Raw genomic sequence first — 17,646 nt, 5'->3', positions numbered from 1 at the left:
GGCTTGGTTTGTTTGCATGGTAAAGACAGATGGGAAAATCTGAAGGCCAAGAATCGCCAGACTGGAAAGCCAATCTCAATACCACAGGACATGAAACTCCTCTAAAACTGAAAATCCTAGTAGACAGGACAGAAGGACTTTCTAAAGAAAATTATTTCATTGACATTTTAAAACCTATTTTAAAAGTAACTGAAGTAGGATAAGTTCTTGTCTACATTTCTATTGTGGGGCGATTTAGTGAAAAATTTTAGAATTGTGGAACACAAATCCTCTCCCAAACCTGGCTCCATAGGAAGAGGGTGGTGGAAATGACTGTCAAAAGTTATACTTCAAAAACAGTTAACAATGGGGCTGGGAAGGTGGCTCATTGGTAAAGTGTTTGCCTCGCATGCATGAGGCCCTGGGTTCGAATCCTCAGCACCACATAAGCAGAAAAAAAAAAACCAGAAGTGGCACTGTGGCTCAAGTGGTAGAGCACTAGCCTTGAGCTGAAGAGCTGAGGGACAGCGCCCAGGCCCAGAGTTCAGGTTCTACAACCGACGACGACGACGACGACAACAAGAACAAAAAATGCTTAACAAGAAGTACACAGGTAGCTCAAGTGATACAGTACCAATCTTGAGTGAAAAAGCCAACCAAGAACAAAAGGTCCTGAGTTCAAACCCCAGTACCAGCACACACACAAATAAATAAACAAGTTTTTGCAATATACTTTATGCCACACAGTACAACATATTTTTCCATGACTGACAATCTATAATGCTTTGCAGAGCTAATGGGCAGCAGAACAAAGTTTACATGCCCGGATCTGGTAAAAATCTCTTTACTTTCCAGGGAAGAACTGATACCAACTCCTTGTGGAACTCTAAGAGTAACTGCGTGAGTCAGGTTGCCAGAATTCTCCAGAGAAGAACAAGTCCTGGTGAGCCACTCACAGCTGTCACTCACTTCTCCTGACAAAGGAAGAGCTGAGTCAGGTGCCCCCAAAGTGCCCACCCTATCCTCGGAGCAGTGAATCAATTATTTCAAATTAATTTCCTTAGAACCTTATGCTTGTACACTCTCTCCCTAGTGTCTTTCTAGTCTGCCAATGGACAAATCTCCAGCACTCAGAGAGGAAGACAATCATGAAATTAAGCAGATACATTCCAGTTCGGCAGCTCTGGTCTCACAGGAGATGAACCGTTAAAACATCTACTCAATCAAACAGCTCGGTTTAAGTTATCTTCAAGCTAACGAATACTGTGATTTACTTTAGATTCAAAATTCCCAGGTCATACATATAATTTAATGAATTAGGATTTGTTAGACATGACCCAATTTATATAGATACTATGTATCAGTGCACATTATATGCACAAATAATTTTGCAATATCCCCGAAGACAATTGGCAGATTCCCTTACAGGTTTCTAGTTTATGTATCCTTTTTTAAAATTTTTAAAATCTTTATTGTAAAGATGATGAATGAGGGGTTACAGTCACATAAGTAAGGTAATGAGTACATCTCTTTTTAAACAGTTACCCCCTCCCTCCCTTTCTCCTGCTTACCCCTCCCCACTCCCCTCCCCCCCAACCCCAAGTTGTATAATTCATTTTCAACATAATGTCAAGTGCGTATCATTGTTGCATTAGATTAGATTTGTATTGCTGTTTCTGTGATTCCCTTTCCCTTCCATGGATCAGATAAACATATATACATAGCTAAGATATGGAACCGACCCAGATGCCCCTCAGTAGCTAGATGGATCAAGAAGATGTGGTATATATACACAATGGAGTTCTATGCTTCCATCAGAAAGAATGACATTGCCCCATTCATAAGGAAAAGGAAAGACCTGGAAAAAATTATATTAAATGAAGTAAGCCCCACCAAAAGAAGAGTAGGTTGCATGGTTTCCCTCATTTGTAATAACTAGAATGTGTCTATGTTATTCTTAACAGGGACAATAGCCCAATTGCTAAGTGCATAAGACTATATATAATGAAGTGTATTCACATGAACTCCAAGAATTGGAAACAAGTGGTTCTTCTTATGTCCTGTATGCACTTATTTCTATTTTTACTGTTTTGGTTTTCTGTACCCTGTATGTATCTTTTAGATTAACTTAGTTATCTTACTTAAGAACTTACTTGTAAACAACTCTTAGGTCAAGATTTGTTTACAAGTTTTGTTATGACTCAGAGAGCTAGAAACCAGATTATACCTTGCTGTAGAACAAAAACTGAGTGATAACATCACCTTCTAAAAAGATATACCATTACATGAAAGATTATCTTCTTTTCAGTGGATTAGAATATAAAGTTCTCTCACTCCCTCCTGCCCTCCCTTTGCTTCCCTCCCTTTCCCCTCTCTCTCTCTCTCTCTCTCCCTCTCCCTCTCCCTCTCCCTCTCCCTCTCCCTCTCTCTCTCTCTCTCTCTCTCTCTCTCTCTCTCTCTCTCTCTCTCTCTCTCTCTCTCTCTCTCCCCCCCCTCCGCCCCACCCCAAACTAATTATAATCATTTAAGCATCTTCTGGAGCTCATGGGATTTCACACTAATCACCTCTTTGTATTGAATTTCACTGTTAAAAACTGCCAAAACCTCTTAATATTTCCACTAAGAAACTGTTTAGAATTCTAGATAAGAGCGTAGTTGCTCCATCATCTCTAAATGGGCATCCAGTGCAAGTAAAAAAGGAAAGAATCCCCTGACTATGCTAATTGATGGTTCACAGGACAAGATAAGCGGAGTTGATCTTACCTGTTAAAATTCAGGCCATTCTTAATCCTCTATGACAAACAGTGTGCCTCAGATTCAACCTACAGACAATTCCCAGAACTCAGAAGGTTCTTCCTTCAGCCAGAGTTGTGAATAAATCGTTCATTTGAGGCCACAACATGTATTCCATCTTAAATTTAATTTGAACATCCCCCAAAGTGACATTTTAGAAACCAAAAAGCAATATGGGTGTGGAGCATGTCCTGGGTGGACAGAGGTGTCTATGTGGAAGTGTGTCCTGGCTTAGGGGACAGCTAGTCCTTCTGCACACTAGCCCTGTGAGAGACACACGGGACTCTGTGAATTTAAACCAGGAGATCTGCAGTGGTTCTTCTACTCAAAGCTGAATTGAAAATCTCTTTTATTTAAAAAAAAAAAAAAAAAAAAAGACTGGAGCCAGGCACTGGCAGTTCACACCTGCAATCCTACTCAGGAGGCTGAGATCTGAAGATCAAGGTTTGAAGCCAGCCTGGGCAGAAAGGGCCATGTGACTCTTACCTCCAATTGGCCACCAAAAAGACAAAAGTGGAGCTGTGGCTCAAGTGGCAGAGAACCAATCTTGAGGGAAAAAGGCAAGCTACAGCACAAGGTCCTGAGTTCAACTCCCTGGCTTAACAGCAAAGTGCGAGTGTAGGAAACATTCCTCTATAACAAAGGTAGCTCTTGGGATGACCTATCTTATCTTAGACACCCCCGCCCCAAAAACATTTGGGCTACTCCGTAGGCAACCTCAGTCTGAGTTTTTAAAGTTTGCATTCCTTACGCATTGTATATTCATTTATAATTTCCTACTTCTATTTTCAAGTCAGGTACAGATTCTCTTGTGCATTTTCTATGGGCATTTATTTTGCCAGACCTAACGGTAGACAATCCTTTAACCCACATTCAAGACTTTATTAAAATCATATTGTTATCCTGTACTGATGGTAATTTCCCTAGCCCTAGGGGTCCATGTGTGTGTATGTGTATGTGTGTGTGCACACATGCATGAACACACACACACATGTACCAGTCCTGGGGCTTGAACTCAGGGCATGAGAGCTATCCCTGAACTTCTTTTGCTCAAGGCTAGTGCTCCACCACGTGAGCCATGGTTCTACTTGCAGATTTTTAGTAGTTTATCGGAGGTAAGAGTTTCATGGATTTTTCCTCCCCGGGCGGGCTTTGAACCTCAGTCCTCAGAGTTCAGCTTCCTGAGTAGCTAACGTTACAGGCATGAGCCACTAGCACCTGGCCCTGTGGTCCATTTTAAAGCATAAATTCCCCATGGGCCTTTCTTATAACTTCACAGTCCTCTGGGACCATGGGAATCTGACTTCACATATAACAGAAATTACTCTTAGACAACAGTGAGAAGACAAAAGGGTAAGCTCCAGCAGATGATGGCTGGGGATACTTGATGGTTACCTTGGTAACATTTAGTTAGTCCTGGTCTGCTACTGGGGGTGGGGTGCTGGTACCTGGGTAACCTTTGTCCATGGTCAGACAATCAATTATGCAGTGCTTATGTAATTCCCAGTCTCACCTCTTGTCTTCTTCAGAAGTTTGAGTAAATCTCTCTCTCCTCTTTCTCTGTCTTTCACACCCATGTACTCACACACACAACTTTATAAGTTAAGAAGATACTCTCTGTTAAACAAGCACAATGTGTTTTAAAACTCAATGATATATTTTCCAAACTAAGTTCTGAAAGGCAGAGATGCCTTACTTGTCCATATAACCCTACGTTTCCTTGCTTATTAATAAGCACTCAAAAATCTTGTGCAAACAAGGAATCACTGCATTTTTGCTTTATTCTTCATCTTCCACCAAGATCTCTAGCATAATTTCTAGCATGCTGCCATGAAAGCTGAACCAGCCCTAGAAAGAAGATCCAGAAGAAGGAGCTACATAGCCCAGAAATGGGCTGTCTCATGGGTTGTTGTCACGGCACACTTAAAAACTCTACTGGAAAAAAAAAACACACACACACACAAAACCCAGGAGCACTTTGGTCTCTGAAAGTGAAGACAAAAGCACTGACATTCAGTGGTAATGGTGTCCTTGGTGAGCAGGGCTAGGGGCTGGGCTGGACCACACTTAATGGGTACAGGGAGGAGGGAGGGGAGGGGAAGGGGAGGGGGAGGGTAATGGAGGGGTTATTGATTTGACGTTCCCTAAAATGGCTCCTGAGCCCAGGCAGCCAATTTCCTGCTACCTTCCTGCCTGTGCTTGTCCATCTGGAGTTCCACAGTGCCCATTATGAACTGCTTGAATGCCATTACCATCGGCAGACTAAAACATCCTTGCTACTCAAAGAAAAAAAGAAAGAATAAGAAAGAAGATTAAATGGGTATTTCTAGCGTGACCTGAATGAGCCATCGTTAGCTACGCTGGGCTGCAGAACAAAATAAGGAAACACTACTTTTTTTTCTTTTTCCTTTTCATTAGCCACACCTACACCAAGAAAAAAAAATCCATATATGAGAATGTGGATTAAAAGAATTGCCCCAAATCTCAAAGTTGAGCAAGTTGTAATTCTCAAGGGAATTATGCCTTGTGTCGATTCAGAGAAGACTTCTCCTCCTTAGAAGGTTTAGCTCTTTGATTATTTCAAAGGGATACCCACCAGCAACATGAATGGAAGCTGATGTGGGATCAGGCTGTACCCCCTGCCACCCAGCCAGGCAGGCTCAGGGCAGGGGGCAAGTAGGAGAAAGGATAGAGATTTGCATTAAAATAAGTCTCTTTCCCAGGCAGGCAGCATTGACCTCCATGGATATTAAATAGAGGTCGGGTTACTTCAACGTAAATCCAGCTCTCTGACATTTTCTTCTAATCCCAGGATTTCTTCCATCACCTCACACACCATGAAAAAGATGAGTCATGTGGGCAGGGGCAAGAACTAGGACCTGGGTGTTTGCACCTGTGACAGAGAAAATACACAGGAGACAGCATCCACTTTCTTTCAGTTCCCTGAGTTGTTAGATCAGCCCCTCCAATGCAAATGGAACTTATGCTTGCAGGTTTTATTGTTCAAAACTAAGGAGCAGGGCTGAAAATATATCTATTACTCCCAGTCATTCATCAAGTAATGTATTCTAGGCACATATAATTAAGGCATAATTCTCCACAATGACAAAATATACATGCCTAGACCGAGAAAGATGGCTAAAAATATTCTAACACCTTCTCTTGGAGCATTTCACCATTTTCTTATCACGCTACTGGCAAATATTAGCTGTTGAAACCTCATTAATGTCTAAGGGAGTAGGGCTCACATGACTGAAATTCAAAGGGCTACTGTTAATTCTCTATCAAAAAGCAATCTCTGGGAAGGATATTTTTACCAGTCTCTCAGCATGAATCTAAAGATGCTTAGCTGTGGTTTGTTTATCTTCTATGGACAGAAAAGGCACAGATTCTTAAACAAAACTACCTCTGTGTGTGTGTGTGTGTGTGTGTGTGTGTGTGTGTGTGTGTGTGTGTGTGTGTGTGTGTGTGTGTGTGTGTGTGTGTGTGTGTGTGTGTGTGTGTGTGTGTGTGTGTGTGTGTGTGTGTGTGTGTGTGTGTGTGAAGTCAATCACATCCCATGGAGGTCTGGTGAATGTGATCTCAGAGTTATAAAACTAGTGTGTGTGGGGGGGGGGGGTGACTATGACTATGACTCTGACAACGTGTCACTATCTTCTCTCTTCTCTCCACAGTTGTGTCTGTTTGTCTATCTCTGTCTCTCTTTCTCTTTTTTCTCTCTCTCTCTGTCTGTCTCCTCCTCTCTCCTGTTCTGTCTCTCTTCTTCTTTTTCTCTTGTCTCACTCTATAATCCAAGGTCCTACTATTTATTCAGCTAAGTAACCACAGGAAACGGTTAAGTCTTAAAACTGGCAATATCTACAGTTGACTTTAATCTATAGTCACTGGTTGACTGGAAGGAGCAGAAGAGAAATCTGAGTGGGGGAGTGGAGGATGCTCACAGGGATGGACTATCAGAGAGAAAGCCAGCTAGGCTCCACATCCCAGCATCCTTGCATGGGTCCCAATAGGATGATTGTACAGAGCCTACAACCCTGCTTGACCCTGCTCTTCCAGCCCACCAGAACAGTGTTCTCATCCCAAGTACCTTACTAAACCCAGCTGTAGAACATAGCTGTCCCTACACCTGGCTAGAAGCCCTGAGCCTTCTGAGAATGCCAAAAGCAACTGTTTCTCTGAGAAGCATCTTTAATACAAATTTGAGAACATCACAAGGAATCCAGCCAAATATCTAAGCAGCTAACAAATATCTATCTCACATAGATGATAGTAATCACCAACTGCACATCAACTAGCTTTGGAACAAAGGCGATAATAAGAATTTGCATTTCATTTACCATGTGATAAGCATCATTTTGACTTTTGACATACGTTAATTGTTTTTAATCTGCAGGAAAACTCTGGGATATGAATAATCTTTCCCTTTTACAGACAAGAAAACTGAGGCACAAGACAGTGACTAAGTACCTTCCCTCTCCTGAGAATATAGTACAAGTAGTAACTGTTTGTCTCAATTACTGTGTCCTCACCTACTGTGCCCAGCAGTGCCTGGCACTTTGCAGGTGCCATTTAACTATTTTCTTTAATCTATTTTTTTTGTCAGTCATGGGGCCTGAACTCAGGGCCTGGGTGCTGTCCCTCAGCTCTTCAGCTCAAGGCTAGCACTCTACTACTTGAGCCACAGCACCTCTTCTGGTTTTTTCTGTTTATGTGCTGCTGAGGAATTGAACTCAGGGCCTCATGCATGCAAGGCAAGCACTCTACCACTGAGCCACTTTCCTAGCCCCTGAAATATTTTAAAATTGATTATATGAATGGTTTTATTTTTTTTAACAGAACCATCATTCATCTTATTCCTTGCCTCTAAATTGACAAGATTTTTCAAACACTACATGTAGTGGTTCAGCTAATTCCACATTAGGGGACCTGAGGATTAAAAGTTTACTGTTATAGAATTCCAAGTAGGGAAGAGACCTCTGGTCTTAGACCTAAAAACCTAAAGGTTTCCTTGGTCTCAATGTGAGAATCATCTTATGATTCCTACACACCCTTTGTATTCTTGCCCTCTAACATGTTTCTCAAACAACATACTTGAAACTGGATCTAACCTGTGCTTTTATCTGATTGAGCATATAAGGATTTTAAAGCATTTTGGATTGGGATTTTTCAAACTGGAGATGATAACTGGTAAAGTCTATATAAACATTCTAACATCCAATAACTCCAAAGGCTGGGGCTTTTTTGGACACAAGAATTTCACATAAAGAATATTCACACTGGGGGCTGGGAAGGTGACTCAGTGGTAGAGCACTTGCCTTGCATGCCTGAGGCCCTGGATTCGATTCCTCAGCACCACATAAGCAAAAAGAAAAAAAGCCGGAAGTGGCGCTGTGCCTCAAGTGGTAGAGTGCTAGCCTTGAGCTGAAGAACTGAGGGACAGTGCCCAGGCCCAGAGTTCAGGCCCTACTACCGGACCCCCCCCCAAAAAAAAAGAATACTCACACTGGGGCTGGGAAGTTGGCTTAGTGGTAGAGTGCTTGCCTTGCATGCATGAGGTCCTAGGGTCAATTCCTCAGCAACACATAAGCAGAAAAAGCTGGAAGTAGTTCTTTGGCTCAAGTGGTAAAGTGCTAGCCTTGAGCTAAAGAGCTGAGGGACAGCGCCCAGGCCCAGAATTCAGGCCCCATGACCAACAACAACAAATAGAATATTCACACACTCCTCACAAAGGAACAATCACTGCCACAGCTCCACTCTTGATGTGTAGTTCCCAGAAGAATGCTGGGACCTATGTGAGCTTGAGAGGGACAGTCTAACATCAGCCCTCCCTCTCTGCAGTGGGCAAGGACACTAAGGGTGCTGATCATCCAGACACCCATCCCTAAGCACAGCATCAACCACATCACTGATGGTACTAGGTTCTTTCTGGTGGCTGGTTCTTACTACTAGTGACAGCAGGAGAAAAGGGAGAACAGGGTACAGTAGCCCAAAGTGGCAATTGGGAGGATTGATCCTCCTAGTCCACAGAATAGTACTCGTTAGGTCCTTAGTCAAAAAGTGATAATTCCCCACCAGTTTTTGAAGGCTTTCCTTTTGTAATACACAGTTGTCATTGAAAAAGACATTCCAAATATGAACGAGCATGATTCATTTACAAAAGCAAGAAAGAAAAAAAAATCAGTCTTACAAACCAGCATAGTAAGGAAGCCAGAACAACCTACTGAGAAAGGACAAAAGCTTGGCTTTTACATGTTGAAATAAACACACTTGTTGGCAAAGAGTGCTTCTCTTACTTTTTTGTGTGTGTGGGGAAAAGTTACAGAGATTTTGTAAGACACCAAAATACAACACAATAACAAAAGAAACCACTATATACTGTACCTTCTTTCAGTAGAGCATGGGCTGCCTGAGAGCCTCTGGATCATTCTGTATGGGGGAGGGGGAGGTTGACTTTGACTCTGTGACAATTTCACTGTCCTCTCTCTTTCTCCACAGTTGTGTCTGTTTGTCTCTATCTCTGAGTCTCTTTCTCTTTTCTCTCTCCTATCTGTCTCCTTCTCTCTTGTTCTGTCTCTCTTCTTTTTCTCTTGTCTCTCCCTATATGTCTGTCTCTCTACATGTCTTCATTGCTCTTCTCTCTCCTCTCTGTCTTTCTCTTGCCCATTCTCATTCTCTCTTTCTTGTTCAATGCAGTCATTTAAAAGCTGATCTTTCATAGGACTTTGCAGCAAATTTAACTTTAAATGAGCAATTTTTGCTAAGTTTTCCTAAATACATACACTCAGATCCATACTTTAAAGCTACAATTCAGTTGAATAATGGAAATGTATAGCAAGAATGGTGTGCAGTCCTCTTGGCATACGACTGCAACCAAGTATGAGTCATGAGTCATGAAGAACCAACCATACATGTGGTTTCAAATCTTAGTAGATACCGGCTAATGGATCTAATAGGATCTAATCACCCAAAACATTGTGTGAACCTCATTCCTGATGCTCTGCTGATACCAATAAAATTAGTACTCATAGAACAAGAAAATATAAACAGAAAATAATTTCTGCATCAAATTCCACTGATAGAAAATAAAACACAAAATAGTATCAATGGCAAACTTTTAAGAAATACATCTTGAGTCTGAAGAGTTAATAAGCCAAATACTCTATTTAATAATGTCTAAATGTGAACAAAAGGAAGAAATAGTTGGCATGAATAAATGGCCAGCCTCCGAGACATGGGCAGGACCCATCTCCAGGGAGGCAGGAACACCTTCACCACTGATAGATTTTGTGTCCTTACCTTTAATAATTCTACAGTATTCTTTTTCATCTTTGCAAGAAAAGCTATTGTGACAGTAGTCTGGTATATCAGAGTCTTTTCCCACATTAAGTAAGAGAGGTGATCATGCAGGGATTGGCAAAAAGGAGATGAAGACGTTCTTTCATTTGGAAATGCCACAATGATCTAGAAAAGGGAGTTGTGGGATTCTGGCAACATCCAATTTGTATTCATATAGTCACTGAAGTAAAATCAACATTTTAATAGTTTGCAATCCCTTGGCTTGCAAACATTTTTCACAGTTTGCAATCCCAGTGAAATAGCAACAAAGAAAGAAATACTTTAATTAAGCTGTTTTTAAAAAAAAAAAACTTAAGCCTTAAAAATTTTAAACCTTAAAAATTAAGAATGCCCAAAATAGATAACACACAACAATAATGTAGACTCAACTTTCTTAAACTGTGGCCACCTGCTAGCTTAGTTGAGAATAGCAAATACAAAGGCTCCTTTAACAATAAGAGGAAACATATTTTCATGGCCCAGGCAAAGCTTTCCAGGCAGAGACGTTTCCCCAGTCCTGCCAAATCCTAAGCTAATACTGAATGGAAGCCTCACCTGGAACATCAGGAGAGAATCTGGCAGAGTGTCGAGATACAAAAAGTTTGAGCTCTTGGTCCAGGTTGCATTCAATCAAGTTTGTGTCCCATGATCGGATTCCTAGGGAAGAAAAGGAAGACAGTTGACAGACATTCAGTCAGTCATTTCCAAGTGGTTTGGAAAAGGTCCCTGAAAGCATTTCTCAGGCTTTACAGGAGGATGTGGGAAATCCTTCTCTGCAGAGCTTGGTAAATCGCAGTGGCTCCCCACAAAATGAGCAGTCTGGGGAGGTCTCTTCATCAGGCCACAAGGGAGGGACAGACGAGCAGTGAGGACAGAACTTATAAAAGTGTAAATGCAGCACTGCTGTTAGAGTGAAGGAAAACAGCTATTAGGAAAATGACAGACTATCTCCTCTAGGAGGGAATAGAATGAATGGGAACATGGCTAGCTCTTTAACCTCTAAGCAGCCATCAGACTATCACCAACTTTCTTGAGATCCACTAGTAGGTGGCAGGGTGATGTAGAAAGCAGGTGGAGAAGCCTTGTGGAGACTGTCACTCAAGCCCAGGCCTCTGTTTGTGGAATGATCTTGTAGTGTATAAGTGGGATTTCTTTTCTAACTCATCTGTTTTGTGGTCTTGGATGTCAGTATAGAATTGGTGTGATCTTTCATAAGTAGGCTGGATCTCAAGATTGGATGCCCAAAGTATCCAGTTAGACACTGTTTTTAGATGACCAGCTTGGCAGGAAATACTTTCATTCATAATTGTTTGTGGTACTGAATTTTCTTTTCTTTTCTTTTTTGTCAGTTGTGGGGCTTGAACTCTGGGCCTGGGCGCTGTCCCTGCGCTCTTCAGCTCAAGGGGAGTGCTCTACTGCTTGAGCCACAGCACCACTTCCGGTTTTCTAGTGGTTTACTGGAGATAAGAGTCTCACGGACTTTCCTGACCCGGCTGGCTTTGAACCTTGATCCTCAGATCTCAGCCTCCTGAGTAGCTAGGATTATAGGCGTGAGCCACTGGCGCCCAGCGGTACTGGATTTCCTTATCATGAAAGAAAGAAATGTGGCAAACTTTTTCTTCTTTTTATTCCTCTATGTGTGTGTGCACACACCCAAATGCATGTGTCAATCCTAGGGCTTGAACTCAGGACCTGGTCGATGTCCTTTACCTTTTTTGCTCAAGGCTAACACTCTACCCTTTGAGCTACAACTTTATTTTGAGCATTTTTCTTCTTTCCTTTTTTTTCTCCCTCCCTCCCTGCCTCCCTCTTTCTTCCTTTCTTCCTTTCTTCCTTTCTTCCTTTCTTTCTTCCTTTCTTCCTTTCTTCCTTTCTTCCTTTCTTCCTTTCTTCCTTCCTTTCTTTCTTTCTTTCTTTCTTTTCTTTCTTTCTTTCTTTCTTTCTTTCTTTCTCTTTCTTTCTTTCTTTCTCATGTGGGGTTAAGTGGAAATAAGAGTCTCACTAACTATCCTGCCCATGGTGGCTTTGAATCACAGTCTTTAGATCTCAGCGTCAATTAGCTAGGATTACAGGCATAAGCCACTAGCACTTGGCTAACATTTTATACTTTATAAAACTTGGATGGAATTGGGAGCCATGAATTTGTTTTCAGATCAGACTTCCTTTCACTAGACTGAAAGGAGTACAGAGGTGAAGGGAATGAGAGAGGTTTCCTGTGCCTAAGCCCTGTTCCCCCGCCTCTTCCTTCCTCCTCCTTCCGCCTCCTCATCCCAAAAGCAATGGCTCAGAGGGAAACCCCAAGAGCATACATGAAAGAGGAAAAGCAAGCCAAGGAAGGCTGAGGAACCTCAGAACTCTGGAGAGTATGTAATTCATATGTACTCATATTTTTTCCCAAAAAGATGGCTATGTTGGTAGTATGAATGAACACTTGTACAAAGCATCCTCAATTGCCAGGACAAGTCTCCAAAATAACAAACGTTTACTGTCTACCTCCTCATGGCAGGGGGCTGAACCTTTGGGTGTAACTCTAGTAAATTTACCCTAAACAATTAGTCACTTAATTCTTTTTGTTTGTCATTAGTCTGCAATCAGATTTGGGGGAGGTTAAATGACAATGTACTAAACATACCTCTAGGTTAATGAGTATCTGTATTTACCCCCTTTTAAGATTTATTCAACCTTCTTATCTTCCAAAGATGACATATATCATTATATTATATACTATGTATATATTATATTATGCATATATATTATCATGTTATATTATAATACAGTATTATATGTAAAATGTAATGTTATAATATATAATTATATGTTAATATTTATATGTGTGGGCAAATAGATAGATAGATAGGTAGTTAGATCAAACACAGAGAGAGAAAGAGAGAGAGAGGAGAAAAAAGATTCTGGCAACTCATTCCACTTCTCACCTAAAATATCCTCAGATCATATACCAAAGGCCTTTTCAACCATAAGGAATATTTTCAAAGAGATATATACTCACTAAATAGAAACAGCAATTTCTCAAAGGAACAATAGGAAGAATTCAGGTATGGAAGAGTTAACATGTCTAAGAAGAGGCTAAATTATAAGGGAGAAAATTTTATGGGTCTCCCTGGAAACATAAATGGCTTCAGTTTGTATTTGTGCTAATGGAGTATTTAAATTTTAACAAGAAAGACATGTTGAGATCTTGTGGATCTTTTAGTGCAGGAATGATAAATGGGTTCTTTTTGTTTCCCGGAGAGCTTGACAGGTCTGAATTCATTAGAATATTTCACTTCAACATATATACTATATAGTAGCCTGGTGTGAAGAATCATTGAGTTCCTGTCTGAGCAGCCTAATTGGTATTGTCGGCTGAATTCTCTGTGCTCCAGGCTGTGTGCTCTACTTTGTCTTCTGGCTTGCCAAGCTAGGTCAATAAGTTAATAATGAGACATACGTATTTAAATGAAATTCATAAAATGTTTCCATCTTTGTTTTAAGTCATGTCTCAATTGCTACATTATTTGAAGGGCTTCAGCTGGGGTCACACATATACTTGCTATTATATGATTGTCTGTCATTTTCCCCCCTGGCTTCAATTAACTAGTCATGAGACAAGCAATTAAATGTTTGCTTTAGACAAATAGACAATAGATAGATAGACAAATATAGATATAAATTTATGTATTTATAAAATACATAAATGCTAATTATGGGGAAATGCTAATTATTAAGAAATCTACTTTACAATTTTTAAATTAAGTAAGTAGTAAACAGCTGATAAAATAATCTCTCATTTTTATACTCTCAATGAAACTAACAATTCAGGATTCTCTTTCTCAGAGAGCAATTTCCAATCAAATGATTTCTTAACAATGCACAATCACTAGTACCATTTATAAAATGAAGATTACAATGTGTTTACTAGCTATTTTAATTGGAAACAAAAATTTAGGAACTAGGCCACTTTCAATACTAATTTTAGAAATAAAATTCCTAGTAATTACTTGGTGCCGTCAGCTAGATATAGAGACTATTTTTCGATAACAGTTTATTTACATTTAGTAAGCTTCTGTATTTCCTCTTTGTTCCTAAGACGAAGCCAACATGGAGCCTTTTAAAGCTTCTAAAGCTCATAAGGAAATCATCCCACTCTGGTGGGAGCAGAGGAGCGAAGGCAAACTCTGCCCACTTCATTGAGTATCTTCCCAGTGTAGGGAAAGGGGGACAAGCTCTTCCCTAAGGCTTAGCATCCCCTGCAATCTACGATTGTGCCCTTATTGATTTAGACAGAGGGTAACAACTCCAGCACTGAGAGGCGATGAACTTCCACTTTTTAAGTATCCAGGTCCAAAGGTCACCCCTGAGAATATTCCAGGTTGCTCTATAGGGATGGCTCAGCTCTCAGAAGTATGCGCTATCATTGGGTCTATCCTGGGTGGCCAGTGGGTAACAAAGGAGCTTTGCTTCTCAGTTCTCAGATCCCAGGTGGTAGCAGTACACAAAGAGGAGGCCAACTGCACGTGGCATTTAGAGAGGGAAAGGGAAGAAAAGGTGGAGTGAAAGCACTGCACAGAACAAGCCAGGGTGAAAAAGGAAAAGGAGCCTGGTATCTTTGGTGCCAAGTTTACCTTGATCATTCAGTGCTTTATAGGATTGTTGGATAAAACCAACAATTAAAATGAAGTACCTCTTCCTTAAAGACCAAAAATAAAATAAAATAAAATAAAAAAAGCAAAACTATATCCTACAAGAAACAGATTGAAAAAAAGTAGAATAAAATGATCCTGAATTATACATTGATGGCCTTTGTGTTTTATTGGGCCTTTGATGAGGTGATTTTCTTCTATGGGCTTTTAGATGTTCTCTTTGAGAAAGCGTTTGAGTATTTTTTTTGTAAACATCTAAATGATAAATATCAAATTATATGACTCTCTTTGTAAAACCCTACTAAAAAAAGGTGTCCTGAAACTGGAACAGAATCACAAAAATAAAGAAGGAAATGTTAACATAAGGAGGCATTACTTTTCAAAAAAAATATTTCCTTCCTTTCCCCCTAGACCTAACCTTCAATTTGCTTTTTTTTCCCTTTTCTTTTCTCAAAGCCAGCAACTTGATGTTCATAACACATGTATAATATGTAATGTAGACAGTATCTTATATACTGAACACATGGCTTCAAGACACTGATGATACACAATTTAGACCTTAGATAACACCTTACAATAAAAGCAAACAAAGTGTGATGTCTAATAATTTATTGGTTGGCATAAAAGTTAGAGTTATTTTTTAAAGTAAGCCCTTAGAGAAGATTAACAGTGAATCAATTTAATTACCTTAAGTTTGGGGACTGGCTTGTATTTCCACTTAGGCCACAGCCCTTAATAGACAGCAATTAAGCAATGTCAGCAAAAATTCATCTGCCTTTGATTTTGCAAAGTATGAAGATAATATGATAAATTTAACACCTACCATTTCACTTAAGTCCTATCACATGTGGCTGACTTTTTTTTCTTGTTAGAAGAAAATATAAATTAACTCTCAAATCTTTCCTGGGTTAATTAACTTACCATTTTAGGCAGAAAACATTCCATAAAGCAACATGTTACAATGTAATCAGCTGGACTTACATCTAAAAATCCAGAGCAGTAAATGTTACCCACATCTTTTTTCTCATGGAAAATCTAGTTGATTCTCAATGTTAACTGGAGGAATAGTTACACTTTAACAGTATTGAGACCATCATACTGACACTTAGTGTTCCTTATTTGTTTTAGTCCCTTAAAAAAATGCTTGATAAGAAATGTACTCCTTATCTTGCCCATGTAATTGTAACTCCTCTGTACAAGTATTCTCACAATTAAAAAAAATAACATGAAACAAAGAAAACTGGATTTCACAAGGCTCTGATTTGCAAGGTACCGATGTGTGTAGTGTGTGTAGTCTGGATGTTAAAATCAACCTAAGAAGCAGGTGCTCTGCTAACAATTAGGATCTGTTGGGATAAAATTAGGGAGGGGCAAAAAAAGTAAACACAATGGTTTGGAATAAAGTCCCGTTTACTAGACCAATAACACTACATGAGTGAGAAAAACCATTATTGTTTCAAACTCTGGACATTTGAACCTGACATTGTGCTTTTGGAATACAATTGAGAAAAAAAAGATTGACCATCTGTTTTCCTTGGTGTCAAGAAGCATTTATAAAGCATCCACAAATGGGAAGTTTCAGGCCTGCTGGTTCTCCACATCTCTCTAGAGATTTATAGACGATTTTCGAGGCTCTCTAGAGTCCTTAGTAATCAGATGGCAGGTATCCAAATCACCAGGGCCTCTGACTCCTCAGAGCCTCAGTTAAGAAGGGTGGGGAAAGGGAAATAGGAAGAAAAACTAACAGATGAGACACTGCTTCCCCAGACTATGAGCAGCCCACAATCAGAGCCCAGTCCCCTGGGGACACTTCTTGCTTCTTACAACATGGCCTGCAGGCATCAGTCATCACGGAGGTGGCTTCCAGTGACCCCTGGAGGAGACCCAGCAGGGACCTGCAACTTCTCATGCACAGAGAAGTAGCCTGCATGCCCTGTTGCTAAGTCATCTCAGATGATCTGAAAAGCTGGGAGAGCTGTATTTTCCCTTCGCCCTGGAAGGCCAGGCAGCCTGAGCTGTATTGGAGACCCCAGGACCCAGGAGAGTCATCTTCCTGAGGAGCAGCAGCATCTGTTACTGCACGAAAGGAAATGGCTCTCCTCCCTCACTTGGTTGATTCTTAATGGGATCGATACAGTCATTTCAGACTTCCATGCAAAAACCTGAGTAAATTAGGGAATTAAAAAGCAGGAAAGCATGGTGATTGCAAAGAACACAGAGGCAAGGGGGAGGGAGGATGTACTCTTGGGATTCCAGTAATGTCTGCTATCTAGATATACAGGTGTGTTCATTTTGTAAAAATGTATGAACCTGGCTGCCAGTCCAGGATCTATGTCCTTTCTTCTGTATAGAATAGTTACTCCGGATTTAAGATCTTTTTTAAATGTCCGAAAGGCAAACCTGAATCTTTATCAGTAAGTGTAAAAAGGTGTAAAGACAGGAAGCACACCACAGCAGTGCTTACTGCATCTATTTTCTCTTCCACAGAAGACACTTGGACAATACCCTCCCCCCACCTCACCCCCACCTCCCAGGAACAGGAGGCTGAAAGGTGATGGGCCGGATTACAAAGCGGGAAGATAATTATGGTGGGAAGATGAGGGTAAACCATCTCCATGCATGTGGTGAGGCCCACAAGCGGAGGACGGTACAAAGGCAAGCTCAGAAAATTGCTGTGCTAAAACCTTCTCTGATGTTACCCGGCTTCGCACTGACATCATGACAGGGTCCAAAAACAGAGTGACACTGCAGTACTGGTGCTCCAGACACTGATGCGTGGTGTGACCTTGAGCCAGTCCCCTTACCCTTCCTGCCGCTCTGGGGCCCCTCCTCTGGAACCACTCTTGAGTGGAGGGTTATGGAAATTGTGTAGACAGAAACACCTCACAATATATTATTT

General features: G+C 40.7%; 1 protein-coding gene across 1 annotated transcript in view; it reads right to left on the bottom strand.

Annotated features, from left to right (window-relative positions):
- Map1b (microtubule associated protein 1B) overlaps positions 1 to 17,646 on the bottom strand; it is a 104,067-nt gene that overhangs the window by 84,314 nt on the left and 2,107 nt on the right. Inside the window, exon 2 of the mRNA XM_070031320.1 lies at positions 10,663 to 10,764. Within this exon, the coding sequence (XP_069887421.1) occupies positions 10,663 to 10,764 (102 nt within the window). The remainder of the gene's footprint in view (positions 1 to 10,662; positions 10,765 to 17,646) is intronic.

The sequence above is a fragment of the Dipodomys merriami genome, unplaced genomic scaffold (assembly GCF_024711535.1).
Source record: "Dipodomys merriami isolate MVZ:Mamm:240054 unplaced genomic scaffold, mDipMer1.0.p SCAF_20, whole genome shotgun sequence".
NCBI classification, from domain to species: Eukaryota; Metazoa; Chordata; class Mammalia; order Rodentia; family Heteromyidae; genus Dipodomys; species Dipodomys merriami.
This window is presented reverse-complemented; position numbering and strand designations above follow the sequence as displayed.